Source organism: Symphodus melops (assembly GCF_947650265.1).
Source record: "Symphodus melops genome assembly, chromosome: 4".
Lineage (NCBI taxonomy): Eukaryota > Metazoa > Chordata > Actinopteri > Labriformes > Labridae > Symphodus > Symphodus melops.
The window spans coordinates 21,297,866-21,322,890 of NC_136694.1; the positions used below are offsets into that span (position 1 = coordinate 21,297,866).

The window sequence follows — 25,025 nt, forward strand, 5'->3', positions numbered from 1 at the left end:
CTTCCCTGGAGCCATCCCCTTTACTTCCTCTGCCTTCCTGCAGATTTGTGCAGTTCACTTCTGACTGCAGCACGCGTGTTGTTTATGGAAACAAACAAAAGACACAAGTATAATGTAGGTCAGAAGGTTTTTCAAGGCTGCAGGAGGATTTTCACTTCACAATATATCTGTACAGAGGATTCTACAGTTTATTCTTTCAAATAAACATTTCTGCAATGAATACGTTTTGTCTAGTTGTAATTATATTCTCCCGTTTTTAAGCAGCTGCATTCTTAATTGTCAATGTGCATACTGTCAGCCTATGTTATATTGCATGTAACCCATGATGGAAAATGCATCAGCTGCTCTGTCCTCCAAAGACAAAGACAAAAGCTCAACTGTGGACTTTGACCTTATGAAGTTTACCTATGTGTTTACTTAAATAAGCCCTAATAAACATATTTACACGGCAGCGATTACACCAGCTAAAATACTGGCGGAATGTTGTAACACTAGAATCTAACACTGTTTTCATTTCCCTGCCCTGATTAATGAAAAGCTCGAAAGACAAATTATACTGAAGATCCAGAGGTACAAAAGGAATAAAAAATGTAAGGGAAGATGCTAATTTTATAACCCAATAGCTACAGTTAGATGATTCATCCCCAAAGTGGGGCACGGGACCCCTAGGGGCACCTGGAGTTATGTCAGGGGTGCCTGGCAAGGCTTAGCAAAAAACAATACACACAGTTTTTCTAATATAGCAAAGTATTAAACATTTTGGGAGCGAATATTCAGGTAAATGTAAAGCTCAATTTGTCACACAAAAAAGCATGACAGACAGTGAGTTAACTTGAAATATATCTCACATTTCTCTCCAAACTGTCACCATCCATCCTATCTTCATTTGCACGTCTGTCTTGAAGCAGTGAAATGATGATGATTTGTTAGCCTATATACTTACAACCAGAAACACAACAGTGTGACATGACATTATAAAGACATTTGAGATCCCCAACATCTTGCTTGTTGTGTGAATATGGTCAATAGTTTGTATGTTCAATGTGTAATTGTATGTGTAATTTGTGATGTATAGTCTCATTATACCCTTACCTGCTGCACATACGCATAGGTCTACATGTTGGCATAAATGTATACTGTACCTTTAAGAGCAAGTGTGCATGGGCGGGGCCAGTGCGTCTCTCGTGTGGTGGAGCTTATAAAACATTGCTCACTACAACACTAGACTTATCAAAAAGTGTCTCAATAAAAGGCCAGAGCGTCACCAACGCGCTGGCGTCCTGCTCTTGACGCAATAGAAATCTGAAGATAACAGACTCCAGGAAGACACCAAGGAGCTTTATTATCTCCAAAGAGGAGTCTACAGGAGTTAGACAGCGGAGGAGAACTGCCAAAAATCTAGGGTGAGTTCAGGAAAGTGGTTTAAAATGTCCTGTGTAGGTTGCTGAAAGAAAAATCCAGGATATCCCATGTCTTTTGTTTTGTATATTGGTGCTAGAACTACAGGCAACACTGTTTGGTGCAACTTCAGCTATACGTGCTTTGAAAAAAATGTCACGCATTTTATTTTATTAAATTTTATGGCTAAAGTAAGCCATTCTGAGTAGTAACCCCATTTTACGATTTAAAACAAACTCTGAAAATACATAATTAAGTCTGAAAACATTTGTCAACAAAGCCTAGTAGCTTATGTATTTTTAAAAATATTTTTTATTGATAACCGTTTTGGTCTTTTTAGGTAACTTAAAGTTTTCCTATTTTAGAAAAACATTAACCTTACTTGCTTAAAAAAAATAGGCACGGCTAATTATTTGTATTTCTCACTTCAAACTAAAGGAGAAACAGTTAATTCATATCATTATTACGTTGCCTTGTCAGATAGCTGACCTATGTGTTGTGTTGAGTCACCTGCCTGCTAGAGGGCTTTTAACCATTATTATCTCAATCCGGTAAAGTGAGGGGGTGTGCGCGCGCTGTTTGCTTGCCGCACAGGTAGAGCGGGTATGGTTGCTCGGAAACCGCTGCAGGGTTGTCGTGAGCGGGGTGTGAACTTCTTTCAAGGTCTGCGTGTGAGTGTGTTACTACAATCCATAATCAAAGGACAGCTGTCTGCTGATGTTTTACATCTTTGCTCCACTTAACCTGCCTGTTACCTTGACTCACATGAAGCTTGTCCACATATGATGTAAACAAAAAGACCAATTCCTCCTTAAGAAGGTTAATGCTCTGCATGACTGCACATCATTTGTTTAATCCTGTTGCCTGTAAATGCTCCTCCTATGGTTATCTGCCAGAATGAACTGTCTTTGCACCTGTTGCAAGAGGAAGCACAAGTCTCCGGGGACTCATTATCTGGGATCATGTTGCTTCCCATCCTTGCCGAATTGAATCCACGGCCCTGTGCAGGGGGATTGCATGCCTTGTTGGGCAGTTTGGCTCAGGCCGATGCCCCAAGCTTCCTGTTGTTTTAGAGCTTTGTTTCTCAGCAGCTGTCAGGGCTGCACGTAAATATGGCTCATTGGAGACCGGGAACGAGGGGGCTATGTTCTTCTCAGTCATCACTCCCACATTATAAGGAGAACAGCGTGTCTCTGGGGGTGAGAACGTACCTCATTTGTGGTCTACAGAAGATTTGACCACCAAGGTTGCCGATGCACCTGTTTTCCTGCATTCTGGAGAATAAGATTAATTGTTCAGACTTGTGACGGGGTCATTTGGAGATTTGTAGTAACAATGCATGGCTCATATCAGAACATAGACGCCTATAGTTTTTCCTGGATATTTCCTTGCTGTCAAACATAAAACCCCTTCATACTAAAAAATAACATTTAGTGACTTACTACACTCCCTGTAACAGTGATTGTGAAATACTGAACAGGTTAATCCAGTGTGGGGCAAGAAAAATCAGATTTTATTTCCAGTGTATCACTGACCCCAGAAATATCAATATGCGGCTGGGTGTCTTCCCCCTTTAAATATTGAATACATTGTTTACTAAGCCCTCAAACATACTTCACATGACACAAACATTCAGGCCATTTGACTTGAGGACTTCTTGCAACATCAGGTATAGCTCTGTTAACAGGACGAGCCCCTTGCTGTGCTGCTCAGGACTATAGCCAGATTACAGCACAAGCGTTGAGTTTAAAAATATACTGTATCGACACGAGACACACTAGATAAACAGAAGTTAGGTTGGTAAAATTAGTTCAGAAATAAGATTTCCTCAGTGAGTATGGAAGTGGTTGAAGTTTTGAGAAATGTTTCATTTTCTGTGTATTTCTTTAGTAATCTTGATTTGTAGGTGCATTTGTGTTATCCAGTGATCCTAAACAAAGCAACCATTGCTCTCCCTGTTTCCACTTTCCAGATTCTTTTTTTTAAATAAGAACAATAGGTCAAAAACATTATGAATGTAACACTTGTGCTTTTAGTTGGGACAAATGTCCTGAATTCTGAAAGAAAGGGCTGGATAAATGTTTAGCTTAGTGGCGAGCAGACTTGGTTAGATTTGTGTCTTCTGTTCAATATCAGGTTTTTGTTTCTTTTCTGGCCTCACTAGCATGTTGACTCTGCTTCAGAGAGTATTTTTCAAGGTGCTACCACATATTCTGTTTCTCTTCATCTGCTTTCTCCTTCGGCCTCAGTCATTCATGTCTGTGTTTTGGCTGTGTTACAGGTACACAAGAAGCAAGGGCAGCCAGCCGGGTGATCTGAGTGTTTCCAGGCTTTGATGCGACCCGATTGTACCTGGAGCATGTCCACAGTGGGCCTGACTGCCCAGGAGATCTCTTTTCACATAGAAAACTCCTTCCTGAGGGGCAGCTACTGTCACAGAATGGCTGGATCCAAATCATCTTGGAGCTATCCCCATGAGGTGGACAAGTGAGTGTTCAAGTTGCCAGGACAAGCAGTCCATATGGGGGAGGGGTTTTAAAATCGGAAATCGGCATGAAATGTAGTGTCTGTGTTGCTTCAGGTTAGTGTGTTTCATTTTACATGTGATGAAATGTTATGAGGGTCCATTTGATTGACACTAACCAAATATATAATTTTTTTTAACAGCTTCTATTTCAGTATGGATACTGCACACACGCATCACAGCCCTCGTGCCCACCAAAAGGGGATATCTCAGTCCACCCTAAGTCATGAAAGTAAGTACATGATCTGCCGCATGCATAGCCTTCTTTAATACAGTTTGTGCTCTTGATTTTTGATGCCCCTTAGTTTGTTTTCAAGGAACATATGGAAAGCTAGTGGTGTTTTTTTTTTTTTTTACGTGCAATTTATATGATGGTTGTTTATTTATTTTTTCCTCTCCGACAGGACATAAACACAGCCCCACCTCACAGAGATTACCCCCAAAGAAGTCCCGACCCTCCCATCTCTCCCTGTCCTGCAGTGGTGAACCATCCACCCCAAGTCCAGTCGATGAAGACCAGGTGGTCCCTTCCTTCCAGAGGCTCTCGGTGTACGAGTGCAGCAGTCCACCACAGACACCAGGCCGATGCTCCAAGCCTCTGCCCCCCATCCCTCCTCAGACAGACATCTCCCCTGAGCAGGCTATTGACAATGAGGTCGAATTTTTCACGAGTTCAGACGACAGCTGTTGCCTGGTGTCCGATCAGTGTCACAAATCATCTCCTTTTCGATACGGGATTCCCAGTCGAAGGAGCTTCAGGGACTGTGGGCAGATCAACTATGCTTACTATGATGGTCCATTAGGGCCGCAGAGCCCGAGGCAGTCCAAAAAAAAGCACCAGGTGCATCAACCACAGGAAGTGCGAGAACAGTATGAGCAGCGACAGGTGCCACCTGAGCCAGTGGTCTGTCAGAGACAGCAGGAAAAAGCTCAGAGGAGGCTGCGACGATCACACTCGGGCCCAGCTGGATCCTTTAACAAGATTCCGCTGCTGCGTCCCTCGTGCCACAAACGACACACCAACAGTACGGATAAACCTGAAGTACCTCCCCCTATCCCTCCAAGAGCAATCAAGACAGGAGACTACCGCCGCTGGTCAGCAGAGGTCTCGTCTGGGGCTTACAGTGATGATGACAAACCACCCAAGCTGCCCCCAAGGGAACCTTTTTCCAGGAGCAGCTCTCGTACCCCCAGCCCTAAGAGCCTCCCAACATACATAAACGGGGTGATGCCTCCAACCCAAAGCTTTGCACCTGATCCTAAATACGTAAGCTTTCGGGGTCTACAGAGACAGAACAGCGAAGGCTCTCCTTGCATCCTTCCTGTGCTGGAAAACGGCAAGAAGGCCAGCACCACACATTATTATCTGCTGCCTCAGCGGCCTGCTTTTGTGGACTCGTCTTGTGTAGAGAAATTTTTTCGAGTCATGGACAGCCCTGCAGCCCGCAATACTGATGTATCAGACTCAAACTGTGACTGCCACACCAGAAGGAAAGCGCATGTGGATTTGGTATAATAAAAAAAAAAGTGGAAGTAACAGAGGACTCTTCTGTACATGAGCACAAACCACTTGAAAAACTGGATGCTTACAACCCTCAAACTGCTGCTTTTCTTCTTTTTTTTAAAAAAACTTTTAGCCTGTTATGTATTCTGAACACACAGGATATGTGTGATCTGTATTCAGTTACTGGTAATGATGGAATAGCTATCGCCACTGAGATACTTTATGTAAAAAAAAAAAAAAAAGTGTATCGCTGACCATAGTTTGTGGGCAAAATGACATTGTAGAGCTTATTTTTTATATGATTTCTATTTCATGACATTCACTGTTGTGCTGTTTTTGCTGATGATATGGTACAGTGAGAAGGTACAAGCGGGTCTTGAACCTCGTTTTTTTTTTTTTTCTAAGTGTTTTTGTGTCTGAAAGGTTGAGGATGATTTTTGAGATGCGTTGATGCTGCTCTTGTATCTCACATGGGACAAAAGGTCAGTAATGTAACGATGTATCACCTAATATATGAAGTCTAAGTACAAGGTAAATTAATTTTTGAACGGATATGAAGGATGCCAACACAAAAATCACCATTCTGTGTGCCATTATTTATCAACACTGATATGGTTGCCCTGCCTTGATGAAGTTTAGGTCTTACTCAGGCCACCATTTCTGTGTACATTTGTGTTTTACACGTGGCACCTCGTCATGGTACATTTTGTACCAAGAGATGGGTACATTACTGGTAGCTAAGTATGTTTCTATTGGAATATCTAGTGCAGCTTTTATAGTGCAGTTGTCTGAGGTGAGTGTGTTTGCACGTATGTATAGTTGTGGATGTGTTTGTGCACATGTGCATGTGAACAGCAGTTTAAAGTATTCTTGTGATACTTTATAAAAATGACTTTCTACAAGTGGTAGAAAGTTGTCAACCATATTTGTTACTGTGCTCTGCTTTTTTTCCCCCCTGGCACCTGTTTTTTTTTTTTTTTAAAGTTCAGCCCAGTGTTCAGGTCTGTTTTGTTGCACAAAAAAATGGCCTGTTTAAATGAACATGAAGTGAATGTATGCTATTCTTACTGAAATTCCATCAAACTGTAGGGGGGAGCTTATTTTTGGTCAAACTGTGAGTCATTGCTTGGAACTAATTTGCTTCAAGTACTACCTCCCTTTGATAATAAACCTACCCCATCTAATATGGGCAAATAAATGTCATCTACGAAAGATGAGTTAGCCAGCTTTGTATGTGACCTGACGCAGAGTTTAAAGAACAATAGAAAGTTAATTTCAACAGGATGTCCTTAAATAGAGATTAAAAAATCACTCCCATCTAAAATCACAAAGATGTAAGGCTCACCTGTTAATACAGACGCATTACAAAGAGTGCTGGGTTTACCTGCCTGACACAGACTTTCCTGTTCTGCTCATGCATTCCTGCCTTACATGATTGCAGTGGGTGTGGTCTGGGAGACTTTGGCTGCTGGCAGCTCTGAAAATATATGAATTTTATTGTAGTTTATTATTAAAGAGGCATCAGGATGATATAGTAAATGTAGCACATGTATTGAAGTAACCCTTGGTATCGAACACAGTGTTCAGGTTGGGAAATGGATAACTGCTGAGGTCAAACAGTCATTGAAATACACTTTTCTCTCTCCCTTCTGCTCACAAAGACACACACAATGTTGCTTTTGACTTAAATGTCAGAAAAATGTTTACATCTTACACTGATACTATTTAATCTTAAGGTATTTTATGTCTTATTAGAAAATATAAAACTGAATGAAGACTAGTTTATCAAGAAATAGCTTCTCTGCTGTGGTGAAGACATGCACTGGGAGTATGCTGTGTACAGTATTTAACAATTCCATTTGTTGTTGTGAATCATTGTTCAGTATATAGTCTTTAAAAAGAACGCAAAATAAAATGACTTATTTATGAGCCCTGCTTCGTTCTGTCTCTTGAATCTGTCAAGCTTGAACTCCTAACTCAGCTGTTTGGCCTGTTTTATCAGCCACACACCCTCATGCTGTGCCTTATTGTGACTGGCCTCTATCCAGAGAGAGAAGAGTTACTTACAATGGTCGACTGACAGGTGCCTTCCTCTTCCTGGTTATATCACAGTCTGTTCCTGCATGACTGCTTAGATGATCAGTGGCAGCCAGTTTTGCGCCCACAGGTTTTTAAGCTCTTAACAATGTTGCGAGTGTTTCCCTCTTGACTTTAGTCCATGTAGTTAGGCAATGAGCCAGACTAGGAATTATACGTCATATCATTTTTAAAAAAAGCTTAATTTTTCAATTCAGCTGTAGTTACAAGGTCCACCATAACCTCCAAGCATGGCAGTGAGTTTTACTATAGGTTTGTTGTGCTGAGTATTCATTTTACATGACCCTGATATTGTTGGGAAAGCAGCAGGTTGGACTATCTAGGCCACCTGCAAACTCTTTCACCTGGTTCACTGCTTGGCGACAACATGAGTGGCGATGACAGCAACTAATAGCAGGCTTCACATTTTAAATGTACGTTTTGAGCAAGGAGATGAATTACAAAAAAGATGTGTGGTTTGAGAATAGCATTTGAATGAATACAAAGTTTAAATGCGTAGTTGCATTGCTGTGGCTTTGTAGGCGTTGTGCTCTAAGCTAGAATTCAGATGTATGACCTGCTTAGACTTCTGTATCATTAGTTGTTTTAAAAATCAGACATGGCCAAAAAGATGTCCTTTCAAAGCAACTATGACATGGAGGACTTTTTGATTCCTAATTGGGATTCATTTTTGCAAACACAAGTTCAGTCTTGTAAATGTGCTGCTAGATTTTAATCCGTTGTTTGGGTTCATTTCAGGCAGGCGTATGCGGGACCTGCTCTGTGAACTTCATCAGGACGTTCATATTTTTTGGTTCAGTTAATTCGGTAAAGGTCCTTGGCTGGCTCTGTTGATGGATTAACAAGTTGATCAAACTTATTTCAAAGATAAGAAATAATTATGATCATTGACTCATTAATTGCTGTCCAGCCTCTGTGGATCAGCCTCTGAAGTTATGTGAGTGGGATAAAGCGTGTCAGACTCTTAATACATCCAAAACTCTGTGGATCTACCCTTTCCAACTCCTGATAAACAAACTGATTAAGACAATGCAATGCATATATAGATAGCTCGGAAGAGAATAGAGGCAAGGTGTTTTCATTTTACAGACAAAGCTTATAGAATAATAACACTCAAAGATCGTCTACAGTATGTATAAAATGTTTGATATCAATAGAGAAATGTACTTTTGTTAATAATAGGAAAACATATTTCAGTACTCATTTTTTCACATTTGCTGTGAGGGAAGAAAAGAGCTGTCAATCTTTAACTTGGACAGAAGTGCTGCTAGTTAAACTTTACTCAGGTTCTAGTAAAGAAAATATAGCACATCAAGTGCAGGTAAAGAAATTGGCCACACGTGTTTCTTTTATAGCCACCAGCTGTAAGGACATTGATTAAATGTGTGTTGCTGTTTTGGGCCAGTAGCAAGAAAATGCATGAGCAACGTGTCATTGTTTAAAGAAAGATCTCGCAACTATCACAAGTTAAAAAAATGCCCCCTAGTCAAAGTCTACACATAAACAAAGATGATCCCTGCACAACTTGTTAAACTATGACGATTTTAACCTCCATTCGCTTTAAAAGGGATTTAAAAAGGTGTACTAAACTTTTCTTGTCCTCTCTCTCTCAATAAAGTTTATCCTTATCCTTCGCAATGCCTTATATACTATAAGCACATGTGCGCCATCTAGTGACTGCATATCTGTAGTGAAGCAGGAGGGACAAGAAACACATAAGATCGCAAAACAGTCTGAAAAATGTAAACATCACCTCTTAATAACGTTTTTAATTTTTGTTTTAATTACTTAAACGTCCTAAAATAAATGACAATAATCCTGAAACGGCTGATTTTACGATCCTCACTGAAGAATTGTTAGTTTAATTTTGTTAAACAGAAAAGTGAAACCAACAAAAACTGCAACGGCTTAAAAAAGTATCAGTGTCTTCTTTTGTTAACAAGAGGGGTAGTGTCATTAGATTAACAGTAATGCTTGCTGTTCTGAGATTAAAATTCATGATTTGCATATTACTGTGTGTAATATGAGAAGGAGTCAGGACTTTAGTCATGTATTATATATATTATAAATATATTGCCCTCACATATTAAACTTAATTCATTGACAGACTATATTCAAACCACACATACAAAGGAAATATTTTTGCAACAATACTCAAACAACTTAACAAGCTTCTGCACAAACACCTGAAAATGTGGAGCGGGGGCATGTTAATGTGCTTTAATGTTTGAAAAACGCTGCCGAAGTGCACTCTCGGATTCCCCTGTGGTATATAACACATGAAAAAGTGTCTTCTGAAGTGTCCTTCCAGTGGCCAAAATGTGGTAGTGCAAGATAGATAGATAGATACTTTATTGATCCCAAGGAAAATTCAAGGAAGAAGGAGCAGATGAAGAAGGAGATGTCATGTCTGCCCAACAGATAGGGGCATCATTAATTAGCAATTCATTAGATGTGTATGTTAGATCAAAAGTACATGCATTTGTGTGGAATTTTTGAATTACATCACTGCTTTGTTTGCATTTTGTTTGTGTACCGAAACACACATACTCATATTTTAAAACATGCTTAGAATGAAGAAACGCTGACAGTGCAAAGCAGCAAAAAGTCAAAAACTTAAATGTCATCTCCCTTCATTAACAGGTGCCTGGAAGGTGACTCAATTAAATGAACCGGTGTTATGAAAGGTCTGAGAAATCTTAATGAGGTTACTTATGTCATTCAAGATATCATTCAACACCAGTGCTGACAAACTGGATGTTACTGTTTTATTGTTTGTGTAAATGTTCTCTGTCATGCTCTCTGCAAAAACACTTCCTTGTCTACAGAACAAAAAATACAAAGATATTATCACAAATGTATTATGTCATGTATTATGCTGACTGTGCTTTACTATGTTTGTCTGACAGTGTGTCCTTCTCTTATTAGATACTTTCAGGAGGATGTTCAATGATTTGGAGACAGACACATCTGGCTGTCTGTGTTCTTCTTCATATAAAACAACACAAAATAAACAAGTGCAATATTGACATACTTTATTTAACTCAAATGAACTCCTTCTGTGACTACTCCGGCCTGTCCCCTTCAGCTGTTGATGTTTCTGCCGATGTTGTTTGTGCTCTCTGACGCTCTGCCTCTGTAATGGTCATTGGGTGCAGGGGGAAAAATCCTGCCAACCCTGCAAAAGATATGGGGTATGAAGAAGAATACTTTATTTTTCAAAACATTTTTTAACAAATTACTGGCAAGGGGCTAGAAATCTTACAAAGCCTAAGGAGTTCATTTGCAGTTACATATCTAAATGTCTTATCTTTTATGTAGTGAATGGATACATACCTAGGAGTTTGGCCACTGGCTGTGTAGGGTGAGCACCACTGCCGATCCAGTACTTGATTCGGTCAAAGTTGAAGCTGACAAGTTTCTCATTGTAGATGTTAGGGAGGGGGTCATAGGTACCCAGCTGCTCTATATATTTACTGTCTCTTGCTCTTTTGTTGTAAGCTGCCACAATACGATAAAATGGTCTGTTCGCTTGCTTGTGGCCAGCAAGAGCCAATCGGATGACAACGTAACCCCCATGGTACTTTTTGAGCAAAAATGAGGCTGCAGAAAGAAAAAACACAGAATATTTAAATGAAAAGGAAATATATACATTTATTGTTCTTGTTAAAAAGTGTCCTGCATCAGTGAGAGGAATAACCCCCAGGGCTGTGTCATTCATGATCATAACCTAAAGCATATTTCATATCAATATGATCCCACTCTAAAATTAAGGCTACTTTTATGATTATAGAAATGATAGAAGAGCAGTGAGTGATTTAATTTGTATTTTATGTATAAATCTTTCCTCTTCTCTCTTACTGGGAAACACTTCCTCTATAAAAGCTGCTATAAACTCAGCAACGTTTTGTCAAAGAACATGTTTGAGTCATGCTGTGAAAAGTCGGTTGGTTAATTGACAGACAAAAAATGACAAAAAATAATATATTTGATGAAATAACAGTTACAGTTTCTCTTTCAAGTAATAATTCAATTCCATCTTCTCACCACACAAATTTGTGTAAAGAATTGTTGATGTAACAGTGTTAGTGAACACATCTCTCTTTCTTGACAAAGCTGCCAGTGTTGAAAATAATATTGATATTAAATATTATTGGTTTATTTTATTTTTTCAAAATAATATTGATGTTACTATTATTTCAATAATATTATGGAATATTAACAAGAGTTTGTGATGTTTCATATTACAAATATCTAAAAACCTATCCCTTTCATAAATTAGCCTCAAAACTCCCGAAAAGGACATATGGCCACTCTAGAGCCACAATTTGGTTTGTCCGTCCTCAGCTACCGTACAAACATGGCGAGTGGTCGTGGAAGGGAGCAGGAGCGAGTCGCTCCCTCTGGAGAAGTAGTTACTTAAACAAAGGTAATAAAAACACACCTGTTCTCATTTCAGACAAGGACACACAACAGAAATCATACATTTAAATTCTTAATTCGTTCAAGCAAACGATATGTCCTTCATTTCGAAACTCTGAATACATGTCGGAGAGTTTTCTTAATTAAACTTCTTATCTTTGAGTATTGAATGAAGCTCTGGTTAAACTACAACTTTAAAAGGGTTGGACCCTAACTTTATCAACTCAGCTACATGTCTATAGAACATGTGTTTAAAGATATCTTATGGGACATTTCGTCAGTAAAGGTTATTTAAGAAGTTAAATACCAGATGTTTGACTTTAGTCTAAAACAGTCAACATCTGCTACAACAAGATTACAAACCACAACATATCAACACTTCAACATCTAAATGCAAAGGTTAAAAATACTCACATAAATGAACCATGGTGTTGGCTGGATTACCCTGCAAGACACACAAAAAACATAAATATGAGAAAAGAAAAAAATTCTCATACTACAGAGTCTCATACTGTTAAACTTTAATGACAGCCATAAAAATGTTCTTAAATGTCATTAAATGTCTGCACTTGCATCGTTAGCTGTCGAGCTGATGCTAAAGGCTAACAGTACATGGTCATTATTTGTGGTTTTCAAAGAGCAGAACTGAGAGAAATACCTCAAAGAATATCTGTTGAAGCGAAAGAAAAATCTTCCCAGGTGTCGCTACTTTTTATTCCCGCCGACAGGAGATATGAAACAGGCTAAAAAAAAAAAAAAATCAATTTTCAAGAGCAGAAGTAATGTGACATTTGTCCGTGCGCTGCCATCTTTACACCGGATGTGACGTCGTTAGCTGGCGAGTGGTCATTGTACTCGCGCGACTCAAGGTGGCGCTGTTGCATTGCTCTCTAATGTACCAGCAATAACGCCATGCATTCACTTCATAATACTGCACAAAAAAGTCAGTTTCAAATGCACATTTCTATTCTCCACTCCAAGAAAATGCTTAACACTTTTTTAAAATAAAGTTTGAATCAGCTTTGAAAACGTCAACCAAACTAACAATCACTGCTGTGATGTTTTTATACATTTTCACTGTTGATATTTAAATTAACAAATGGTAGGCCTAATGCTAACATGTTGGGGGTTTATGTATTTTCTTTCATGCGGTCTATTGCACATTTTGTGTTTTTTTTTATCTGTTTTCTACGTTGTATTATTTAAGTCTTTGTAGTTGTTTTATTTCCTTTGTTAAATGTTTGCACCCAAACAGCAAGTCAAATTCCGTGTATGTGTAAATGTACTTGGCAATAAAACCAGATTCTCATTCTGATTCCAAAAAATCTGTTTAATACTAAATTTGTCAGAATAGTGTTAAAATGTTTGAGTACTTTTATATAACCCCGCAAAATAAAATGCACATAAAATATTTCAACTGGTTTGAAAATAAGTAATTGATTTCAGTGTGGAGTACTTAAGTGTACTTTCCTTTACTTCTATTAAAGGCCGTCTAGGCCTGTTGTCTAAACAGATGCAGCGCACTGTCTCTGTAATAACATGTATTGCATTTATAAATGTCAGAATTGTACTTTGAGTATGAGCATAATAATGTGGACAAAGTCATTGCAATTGTGAATGATCTATCAATAAGGTTAAGCACTTTCTGCTAGTCAGTCATTTATTTCATTACAGTCTTTTTAAGAATTTCTTTTCTATATGTGTGGCGCGTCTCCCATCAGCAATGCATTATGTTTTTTTTAGCAGTTTCCAAGGTTGAGCCCAGCAGAGATGAAACACTGATGTTCTGTGCACGCTTATGAATTCAGGGGTCATTGCTGAGCCTGATGTCATTCGAGTGCACTAAGATTCTGCCCACAGAGGGCCAAACCACTCCCTCCGTCTTGGAACATGGTGATTTCACACTCCTGTTGTGTAAAGCTTGTTTTTCTGTGTGTGTGTGTGTGTGTGTGTGTGTGTGTGTGTGTGTGTGTGTGTGCGTGTCTGTGTGGAACAAACACATGGTTTTCTGTGAGGAGAGTTCAACGAACACTCACAAATGAGATGGGCCCTTGTTTGTAATTCTTAAAATATCCCTCTGGCCCTGGGTGACTCTTCATACATAAAGCCAGTTATGACTTAAAATAAATTAGAGACATAAACTCAAAATATTTATGATAAAATATATTTTATTAAATCCATTAAATCTGTATTTGATCAAAACAATTGAAATGCTTTCAGGAAGGAGTATTGTGTACTTAATTAGTTATGATTTGATATGTTTTGTTCATACTGTAATCATTTTTGAAGAACATGACAAATACAAATTGCTTTAATAACAAAGTGAAATGAGAGGGAATATTACACTGTTATATGCATTTTAATCTTGAATAACAAGATAACAAGGACATCAATTTAAAACATTGGAAAATTCTGATAGATTTGTCAAAGATTTGATCAATGCAACCAGAAGAACGAACATTACATTTGCCTCTCAACAACCAGGACTGACATTTCCAGAGTAATGCATCATTACAGAGTTGACCACGTTTTTTTTTCTTTTATGCAGAAGAATGTGAAAATGAATAGAGGCTTTACACAGTTAGGCAGCAAACAAAATGCATCTTACATGGTGAATCGGCAATGCGTGATTATCTGAACGGTGACATTGATTCAAGTTGTGGCCCGCTCTCTCGTGAGGACCCCATGCTCTTTGGGATACCAAGACGAGTTGTTCCTCTTCTAATCATCTGTGACAGTTCAGTTAGAGACGCCCAGATGACCAGATATTTTACTTGGAAAAATCAAGAGGAGTCTGCTTTGAACGAAGGAGGTTGCTCCGGACGTTGAAGTCAGACATGTCTGGATTTAATTTAATTACGCAGAAGATGGTACAAATATCTTCCAAGCACCTCAAACCATCACTGTAAGCTAAATTAAAGTAACATTTAGAAGCATTTGAGGTCACTGGTTTGAGTGTCACTAAAGACATTTTCTTTCATAGTTTAAAATGTTGGTTTATAGGGTTAGGGTAAGGACTTCAGGGACATTATATAATCTTATTAAAACTACTCAATTTAGATCTACAGTATTGTTTAAATAACATATTTGTTTTTCAGGCTCTTTTAAGGACCAATGTTTGCTGTTATAATTAGAGGTTGTAACATTAGAAAAAAAGCATGATCATTTCTGTTTGAATGCAATTGAGGGTGATGTGTTATTTACAAAAAGTAAGTCGTTAATGTAATTTAACAGTAATTAAGACCTAATCTTAGCCCTAAACCACAATCTAGCCAACAGTTTAGGTGCCTTAAATAAACCTATAACTGAGACAGCTATACAACATAAACTGTGTTTTTCTGTTATATGTGGATGAATAAAAATACGTTACCTGCCGATATCTTACCTGCTGATTGGTAGAAGCAAATTATTTAAGAAATACTGCAGCTGGACTTTATACAGGGTAGACCTATTTAATCTATAGAGTGATATGTGTATGAGTACATGTTGCTTTATTACAGGTTGCTCACAAATGTACAAAGGGGATATGAATGAATGCTAAACTGTGATCATCTGTCACATAAGTGTGCAAAGAGTAAGTCTTAATAATACAACTTCCTTATTACAGTAAGTCAGACGGGCTAAATCTAACCCTGAAGTGTGTTCCAGATTAGGGCTGCGCAATGCATCGCAATTTCATCATTATCCGGTACAAGCATTACAAATAAACGCAACACGAAAGTCTAAATTGATTGTAACAAATTATTTTTATTCAGTGTCCTATGTGTGTATACTGGAATGTACGTGTCTAAAATAATTTATTTATATTGTATTCTACATTCTGTTAAACTCAGATACATCAACTAAATGAGTGAGAGAAAATGAAAACTACATTTTGTGAAAGCCTTAGTAGCTAATTCACTTCTCCTTCCCTCTTAATTATTTTCACGCTTGTTAGAGGAGTGCAGCCACTTAAAGCACTTTTTACTAAATGGTGCAGAAAAGTTTCCAATAAAGTGGAACATTGAAATGCCACTTAAGAAAACAAACCCCTGGTGTCACTACGACAGTGAACCGCTTAAACCACTTTCTGCTTCTTCCTTCAGAGCAACATTTATGAAGCAAATAATGTATTGTCTCAGTGAGATTAGGAGGGAAACAGAAAGGAAAACAAAGTTCTACTTCTTCTTTCAATAAGTAGATCATAATATTACTCTTTCTTTCAGGCCTTAATGTGGTGTTAAAGTTCACTGTCATTTATTTTGTCTTCATTGTCCTGTCGACATGCACATTACAAGCACCATGGATTTTTATTATGGTGGACTTTGGGTTCCGACTTCTCTCTTAAACTTTGAGCAAATTGTTTCCTACATTACATAACATAATGCTAAATTAACATTCTGCTTAATGATGTTTACAGAGTTCTTAGAAAATATGGGTTAAGAACATGTCATGTGCACATTAATGAAATGATTTAGAACTATAATATAGTGACATATTTGCCTTTATTGGGATAGTACAGTGAAGAGATGGGACATGTTTAGAGGAGGAGATAACATGCAACAAAGGGCCAATATCAGATTCAAACTCACAGCCGCTATGACGAGGACTATAGCCTCTGTACACGGAGCGTTCGACATAACTGTAACTGTAACTAGCGACGCTTCCAAAATATTGAGATGAACATACAGTATGTCATTATCAGTTCTTGTCCCTCGATTGATGGTTTTGATGGTTAAGAAACTCAACAAACTATTCTAAACAATAAAGAACAGCTGTTGTAGTGAATTCTGTGTAGGACATGGTCATTATCTGAAATCAATGTTATATCATGATAAGTAGCGTATCGTGGCCTCTGTATCATGATGCATATTGTATCGTACAGTTGTGGAAAATACCTAGCCCTTGAGGACAGACACTATTTATATTTTACAGGTTTACTTCAGAATAGTTTTATTCTTTAAATTTGAAAATGAATAAAATCAAATGGATGTGTCCTTTAGTTCTCTACTGCATATTTAAATTTAGCTTTTTTAATCTTTATTTATTTTACCAAATGGAAGTTTGATGAAACATTTTCAAGTGTATTTTTTAAGAGAGAAGCAGATGCATCAGATTCATCTGCATGATGAGCCTGAATAATGGTTCTTTTCAATCGCAGGTGCCGTGTGACTTGAGGTCTGTGAGATCTTTGTGATGCCCCCTGGTTTTTTTTTCTTAAGCATCTGTGTCCAGCTTGAGCAGAGATAGATGTTATGGTTGCAGAAAGCACCTAATGGAAAGACAGGATTCAGTCACAGACGCGAGGTCAAGTGATTTCCTGTCACTGGAAGGATCTTTCAGCTGGCTGTGGTGAGACTAATTGCAGTAGCATGAAAAATGGAGGCAATGCTTTAATCTTTATTAACAAAGACACTTTTCTTTCTCTGCTGCTTATTTCTTAAAATGAGTCTTCTCTTGAGACCTCTGATTCAAGCGAAGATGATCTGTGTTCTTTGGAATTGAGAGACATGTGGTTGTTTGTTGTAGTCAACAAAGTAGTGATGTTTGTAGGCAATACTTAACCCGTTTACTTGAACAAATGTGTTCAAACTGTAATAGCCAACTCTGAATAAACAGCTAACATCATTATTGGAACTCTTTTGGGCAATAATCATATAAACACTCTTACAAATACAATTTAATGGTACCCTGACTCTCTATTTTTACAGTAACCAAGTTTCAACAAATGATTCAATGAAATATTTTTTCCATTGACATCTTACACAGCACAAGCTATTCAAACAGCTTTCTCATATCATATAAGTATTCAACAAATGGGATTACGGTATATTTGAAGAAATGGAAAGCTCCAGGCGAGTTATGATCAAATCATTCAATCTCTTTTGTAAGCAAAACAGATCTGTCATAATAAAAGGAAAATGTTAGTGAACATATTTGTGGACCTAAACAAGTTTCCATTTTACAGTCATTAACACATTCAAATGTGTAAGTTTATTTACACCATTGCAGTCTGTGAATTATTGTCTACAGTCTATGGTAGTTTTTCTATGGTGGGAAACAACATATCGGATGTTGGTTGAATGTAAAAAAAATCCTGCTCGGTCAAACCAAACGGCAAGGGAAAAGATGGTGAAGTTGAAACTTAACTAAGTGACAAAGTAGATTTTTGTATACATGTGCTCATGTTGAAAGGTTCCTGTGCTCTACTGGGGTAATCCCTTTTGTTATTCTACTCCATCACATTTCAGAGGGAAATTTAACAGCTATGGATTTATTTGACAGCTTTAGTCTAAATGCATTAATTATTTTTATCATTTAATTAGTACAATATGAAGCTGGTTAACAGATTGAACAAACTAAGTTAATCAGTGTTAACTAATCAATATTAGAATTAACACAAGTCTGACAGGAGGAATTTGTCAACAGTATTTACAGCTTTAATAACTGTATTCGGCGTTGACAATCCCCCCTTACTTTAAGTTTTTTTTCCAAGTATTTCTATATTTCAAGATAAGATAAACGGTAAGGTTATTTTAGAGAACATTTTGTCTTGAGTACATTCTTCTGTTAGAGCCCCCAGATATGTGGCAGGGAGTGAGATCATCATCCAATCAGGGGAGTAAGAGGGTGATGTTTCCCCAATTTCCTGTATTCTCTCTTTAACTCATAAAAGGTCCCTTAAACTGAGTTAAAGCTGAAAAAACATGGTCAAAACTCTCTCAAATGTACTCAACATACTTATGTCCTAAAATGAGTTGAACACACACACACACACGCACGCACGCACACACGCACTCACACACGCACTCACACACGCGTGCTTTTAACATTTAGTGACACGCACACGCACGCACGGGCACGTCTGTAGAAGAATGAAGAAATAGCAGCGATTTCACTGACAATTGATCTCAGTTTCAATTTTTGACATTATCAATGTAAACACTAGTCTGGCATTGTATGTATCTTTAACATAACATTGTGAACCGTTTTTTATTGATTTCCTTGTTTTGATGAATCTTTTTGTTCTTGTTAAAGATTTTAAGTTCACGACAGACCTTCAAACGGGTAACAGACTTTTAGTTTATCTTTTAATTTGTCACTTGGTCAAAAATAAAAACAAAATGTCAACCGCATGACTTCTACACCAATAAGCCCAGAACTGAACAGAGACACTAGTATTATTATGTATACAGAAAGAGCTAAAGTTAAAATACACCAAACAATGATCTTTCAACCCAATTTGATATGTTCAGCACAGGGGACTTAAATGCTTTCAACATTTTAGCTACACCTTCATCAGTTTACAAAAGTTTTTTAGTGATGCGTAGAAAAAATCTGACCATATGAAGCAAAACTGTAAAAACCTCTGTGAAAAATTCGAATAATAAATGCTATTAGACATTTACCATTAAAGGGCAGATGAGGTAACTATAGCATGTCAAAGGTAATACTTGGTCACCTTCAGTCAGCACATCACATTGTGATTTCTGCTGGACGGGGTCGTGACCTTCTTCATGTGCTGCCGCTCTCACCAGACCTCTGCTGGCAGAGCTGAAGTTGCAGAGCCACACTGGTAGGTTGTGTGAGAGGACAAGTGGATTTGGCATGCACATCAGAGCGTGATACCCAAGCATTTCTCTCCTATCACATGCCACACACACACACACACACAAGTACGAACACACACACACACTCACACAAGTACGAACACACACACACACTCACACAAGTACGAACACACACACACACTCACACAAGTACGAACACACACACACACAGAGCATTCTTGGTTGTGGAAAATGGATTGTAACACTGGCCACTGTAATGAAATGATGCCAGCAACCCACAATATTCCTTTAAAGCAAAACTCTTTAAAGGTTTCAGTGTAGTCTTAGTGCTCAGCTTTGTTACAGCAAAGCAAAAAACATGCTTTAACAAATGTATTATTTTATTACATGTTTCTTCATCTGACTGCATACAGAGGAATGGTAAGAGTTTTCTTGATTTATTAAAAACAGGTTGTAAATGGAGTAATTAAAGAAAAACACATGTTTACCATTTGACCAATAAAGATGTACTAATAGAGAAGTAGAAAAGCCCTTCTGGTAACGTAACATTTAAGTCAGACCTTTGAAGGAATTATAAAGTGTGCAAAATTACATCAGGACATATTCTCCCAAAAAGCATGTTCCCCGATTTAGTCGTTTGCCGATTTAGTCTAATTTTTGTGCATGCTTCAGGGAAATCTTCTCATCTGTGATCTTCTACATTTAGGTGTTCGTGCAACCTGTTTGTCAAACATCCAGTAACAACCCAGAATTTCTCCTGCAATCCTGTCCCACTCTTATGAACTGACGGCAAACCAGACGATGTCTTATCTTAGGGACATTGTAGGCGGCCATGACAAGTTACACACCATTTAAAATGTTGCATTATCTCAATTTGTTTGCGCCGGTCTGAGGCAAATCATCAAAGACACAAGATCAGTGGCTGGCTATGACATGCCACCTTGTTTATGAGCAGCTCCAAGTTGCAGGCATGGCTTTAAAACTCTCATGACCAACGCCATCTTAACGTAAACAAACGTTAGACAAACTGCTCATCGAGTGAAAGTGCGATTTTGTGTGACGGTTAAGATACAGCAAGGTGCTTTGTTCACTTGCTGTTGCGTTAAACAGAAGAGGACAGGTGAGCTCTGCTATGAGGTGATAAGAGACTTGAGGAAAGAGACAACAGGTTTCTCGACGTATTGTGTGAGGAGGAGGAGGATAAAGGAGCACTATTGCACCACCTGTGACGCGGAGAAAACATCACAGAGTCTTTTGTCAGGTGCTTTTGTTTTTTAACTCCCTTATTTGTTCTGTCTTACTTCCCTGACTCAAACTGCAAGATCTGTCTCATTTTAAGGATCCAGGTTTTCTCCCTTTGTCCAACATCATTCTTTTCTTTCACCTGTTCAAAATACATGTGCATTTTCCTTTATTCCACCTCCACTGTCACAGCCATCGCTAGTACTATTGGTGCCAAGTGAAGGTGTTAGTAAGGATACACAGAATTCACACTATAACGAGCACTGACAGGATGTCACCCACTCTGCCACAGATCAACCCCACAATCCCGCTTCTACCCCCCCTTCCTGCACCCTGCCAGATGAGTCCGCCCTGTTTGTGTGATGTCAACTGCACAACTTGCCTGTTTCCTCAAAGAAGATATCTCTGAAGGTGTTGCAATAAGGAGGCAACATTCACTCTTGTTCCTTGATCCTTGGTTGTACTGATATGTTGAACATGTCTTGACTTTTCTTTTTTTTTTTACCAAACTTGGATGATTGTTTGAGGCTTTTCTTTTCTGTTTTTTTTCCCTCTCTCTGATGCCTCTTTTCTGCTTGGAATTCAACAGAAAGCTGCCCTCTCTAAGTGGCCTTTGCCTGTGTTTGATCACCAGTTGAGTTATGGATGTCTCCATGACTCATAAGTCAAACGCCAGCCTCAGCTGTCAACATAACACATGTTGTTTTCCCTCTCCCCTACCACACATTGTGAATACCACTAACCTATATCAGATCAATGCTGGACTGGAAAACGGCAACAAATTGAACGAAACTCTCACTATCCAATTTTTAAGTTCTGCAGGTTCATTTTGAACTTAAAAAATCCGCCTTGAGGTTTTTGGGTGATTCAGATGGGATGTGCAGATAATACACAACAGTAATAATACAAACACATATTATAGAGTAAAACGGTAGTTTGGATCAATCAAGCTTTGGAAAAGTTTTTGGGACTTCCGTTAGCAAAAGTTCATGAAAAAGAATGAGACTTCCAAACGCCACTTAATTTTGCCTTTTTTACAGTCCATTGCATGAGCGTAACTTGCATAAGTAGTTAAAGACAATAACTGACGCTGATGTATACAGGGGTTGCATTAAAGCAGATAATGTTCTTTCCAATTTTGCTCCCTGCATTGTCTGCTCTTCCAGTACACAGCTAATTGCTTGCTCAAACATAATTGGTATCAAAAACTAACAAGCAGAACACATCTACTACCAATTCCTTTACAGTCAATTTGGAGCAGTATAAAGCAAACAGGAAGGTGAACATGAACATTGTCAACATACTGTAATCCAAAGACCCCCTCCACACAAAAAAGGAGAGAAAAACTAACTTAGGTAAATTGCTACCATTTACAGTCCTGAAATGAAATCAGTGGTTGAAAAGAGTCTTTCTATTAGACACATGGATTCAGTTTAATGAAAGCTGATGTAATCAATGAATTTGAGTAAGCATCATGATTTCATATTCATCATCTGACCTCCAAAGACACATCATCAATACAATCAAACAAATATGAAATACAGTAGAATCAAATGTGAAAATCTGACAATAGATCCATTGTATAGTCCTCTTTGTTTTTAATAAGTGATACATGGAACAGCAAAGCGCAGCTCATTGCACATCCAAACAGTTGACATACCTAAAGTGTTGAGGAAAATCAATGCAGGATGTGGCAATACTCCTATTTTAGGAGAGAAATCTATGTTCTGTCTTTAAGCTTTGATAATTTTACAGAGATTACAATTACACTTATAAATAATGTAAATCTCATTAACCAAACTTAATTAAATGGAATTATTTACAACACATCCTCAATATCAACACTGTCACTGTCTGTGATGATCAGTAACACAAACCACCCAACTCAATGTCCAGGTGTTTAAACAAGTCTTGCCCTCTTTAGATTAGTTTAACTCTGTGTTTTTCTGTAACTGCAGTGTTGAAAATGTGGGAAAAGTCAATGACTTTGGAAGTCATAGATGATCAAAATCGATAGAATAAGATATTTTAACTGCTTTACATTGTGTTTTGTTGTGCCGTGTTTTTAAGATTAAATGTGAGCAGATCTACTATAGATTATGTTATTATGTTATTTATTGAAGGGATTTTTTCCCACTTCTCTTTCTTTGACTACTAAGACTCAGTGAGCATCGCAAAAAAGGTCTGCAGTTGTCCTACACGCCATAGAATCTTTCCACACAGCTGAGTCTTTCTATAAAGCAGGATTTCAGTTGTTCTTTAGAATTTATTACAAACTCCACTGAACTCTCTGCCTCACCTTTGCTCACTTTGTTTTATTACACCTCTGTGTTTCCTATAAATGTACTGTATGGAGCTGGCCAAGAGCAGAGTGAACGGTGGGAGTTCAGGCAGGGTTCACACGTATGGCTAACTTGTTCCAAATGAGTGTGAGGAATGCCTCGCTCTCCTTATTAACCAAACATCACCTTGTCAGACCCTACATGCCTGTTTGGAGCTCCTCCCCGTGCCACACATAATGAGATGAGTATCTCAAATCAGCTTTCTTTAATTAAACTTTCAACACAAAGTATAAGCTTTTCACCAGTCCCCTTCTAAGAGCGCATTTTATACGCTCTCTGTCTATCGTGATCAAATAATTCCCATGAGGAAGCGATTACACATTTGGATAATTCCGAGCAGATGTGAAAATGTCTCAACAAGTTAACAAGGCTGTGGTGGAAGTGCAGGCCTCGGCACTGCTGAAAGCATCTGTCTACAGAGCTTTGAGCCTGGCGATGGAGGTAAACTATGAATGGACTCAGTATGGTGGTAAGCCACAACTGATTTTTCACTACTTTGGGGGCTTTTTACACTGAGAAACTTTCCCCCTGACATTTTGGGTGACATTGATCAGATTGTTTCTCCCACAAGCAGATGTTTGTTTTGTTTTAGCATGCACATTTTAACAAAGTGGAGGGCAGCCATCATGAGAGCAACAGATCATGTAATGAGCGCTCGTGCTGATGTAAGATTGCTTTCTTAAAAACATCTTCCATATTGTCAACAGAGAACAGACCTCGCCTTCAGCACTAATATGCCCACAAAATGGAAAAATGCTTCAGGAGGCTGTTAAATTTTGAGAATTTTTCTTTATATATTTAAAGTTCAGACCAGCACTTATCACAAGACCAGAGGAGACGGGGCTTTACGTGTTTACTGAGTTTTTAGGTTCTTTAAAAAATTGCATTACGTGCTGTTTTCTTTTTAATGATTTATGTCTATAAGCTTTGCAGACATCTTTTATAAACTGCTTTTACTGCAGAAATAAATACAAAAATCTTAATCTATAATCTTAATCTATAATCCATTAACGAGACCATAAGACAAAGACCATTCAAGACACGTGTGTTATTTGTTTGCATTGAAATAAACACTATTGCTTTTCAAAAGATAAAAGCTCTGTTAGAATTCGGATAAAGTTAAAACATGAATGTTTATACACACCTAAACGCCTATACTTTTCGCCTTCATTTAGCACAAGAAAAAGATAAAGCCTAAATTGGAGATGCCTCTCATCAAAGGTGTTCTCTCTTTGTGCTCCTTACTGTGGATATAGCTGAACGTTGTGTAAAGAGAAAATACATGTAGATAGGAGAGAGAGGGAGTGTTCACCTACAAGCAAAAAAGAAACTTTGGTAATTACCATAACACAAATAATGAGAGGCGATGTAGGGAAGTGTTTGAAGAGCGCTCCTGATCAAGATAAGATTGCAGACAGTATCATAAGGGAGAGGAAGTGTTTTTGTGTCTGCTGCAGCTGAGAGGAAACTTCAGTGACAGACTTACTTATAGGAGCCAGACGCTGAGCCACAGCCTGCAGAAACAAGCAGGCTGGAGGGAGTTTAGGGTGTGACGAGGACAATGAGGACTCAGAGTCACTTGTGCTAAGAGAATACAGAAACATAGCATTCATACATAAGCAGTATACAAGTGTTTTTTGGACGAGCACACAGAATACATTAATGTGGCCAATACTATGGCAGAATTTTACTGATAAATTGAGACAGTAGTCGCCCACTAGTGGACAAGGTGCCACAACAATAGGAACTTACTGCCATTTACAAAAAACAAAAAACAAAACCCTACAAAATAACGGCCTTTGTGAGATTTAACCAAACAAGTGTTTCCTGTTATTTTCAGCACTTCTTTTTTTAAGTTATCTTTAATTAAAATTATCCTAATTTTTAAGAGACTATAAAAAATGCATTTAACCTGTTATGTTACCTCTTTAGTTTTTTTTAAATAA

The 25,025-nt window shown here is 38.1% G+C and overlaps 2 protein-coding genes across 2 annotated transcripts; one reads left to right on the forward strand and one right to left on the reverse strand.

Annotated features, from left to right (window-relative positions):
* Nucleotides 1-1,174: 1,174 nt before the first annotated feature.
* Nucleotides 1,175-7,355, forward strand: errfi1a (ERBB receptor feedback inhibitor 1a). Its single transcript, XM_079342366.1, has 4 exons — nt 1,175-1,403; nt 3,680-3,885; nt 4,066-4,154; nt 4,327-7,355. Exons 2-4 carry the CDS (start codon nt 3,734-3,736, stop codon nt 5,436-5,438), a joined length of 1,353 nt encoding a protein of 450 aa, XP_079198492.1. The 5' UTR covers nt 1,175-1,403; nt 3,680-3,733; the 3' UTR covers nt 5,439-7,355.
* A 3,188-nt stretch (nt 7,356-10,543) lies between these two features.
* Nucleotides 10,544-12,792, reverse strand: mrps16 (mitochondrial ribosomal protein S16). Its single transcript, XM_079342143.1, has 4 exons — nt 12,604-12,792; nt 12,360-12,390; nt 10,860-11,126; nt 10,544-10,701 (listed from the first exon to the last, which is right to left on the reverse strand). Exons 2-4 carry the CDS (start codon nt 12,370-12,372, stop codon nt 10,589-10,591), a joined length of 393 nt encoding a protein of 130 aa, XP_079198269.1. The 5' UTR covers nt 12,373-12,390; nt 12,604-12,792; the 3' UTR covers nt 10,544-10,588.
* Nucleotides 12,793-25,025: the final 12,233 nt, after the last annotated feature.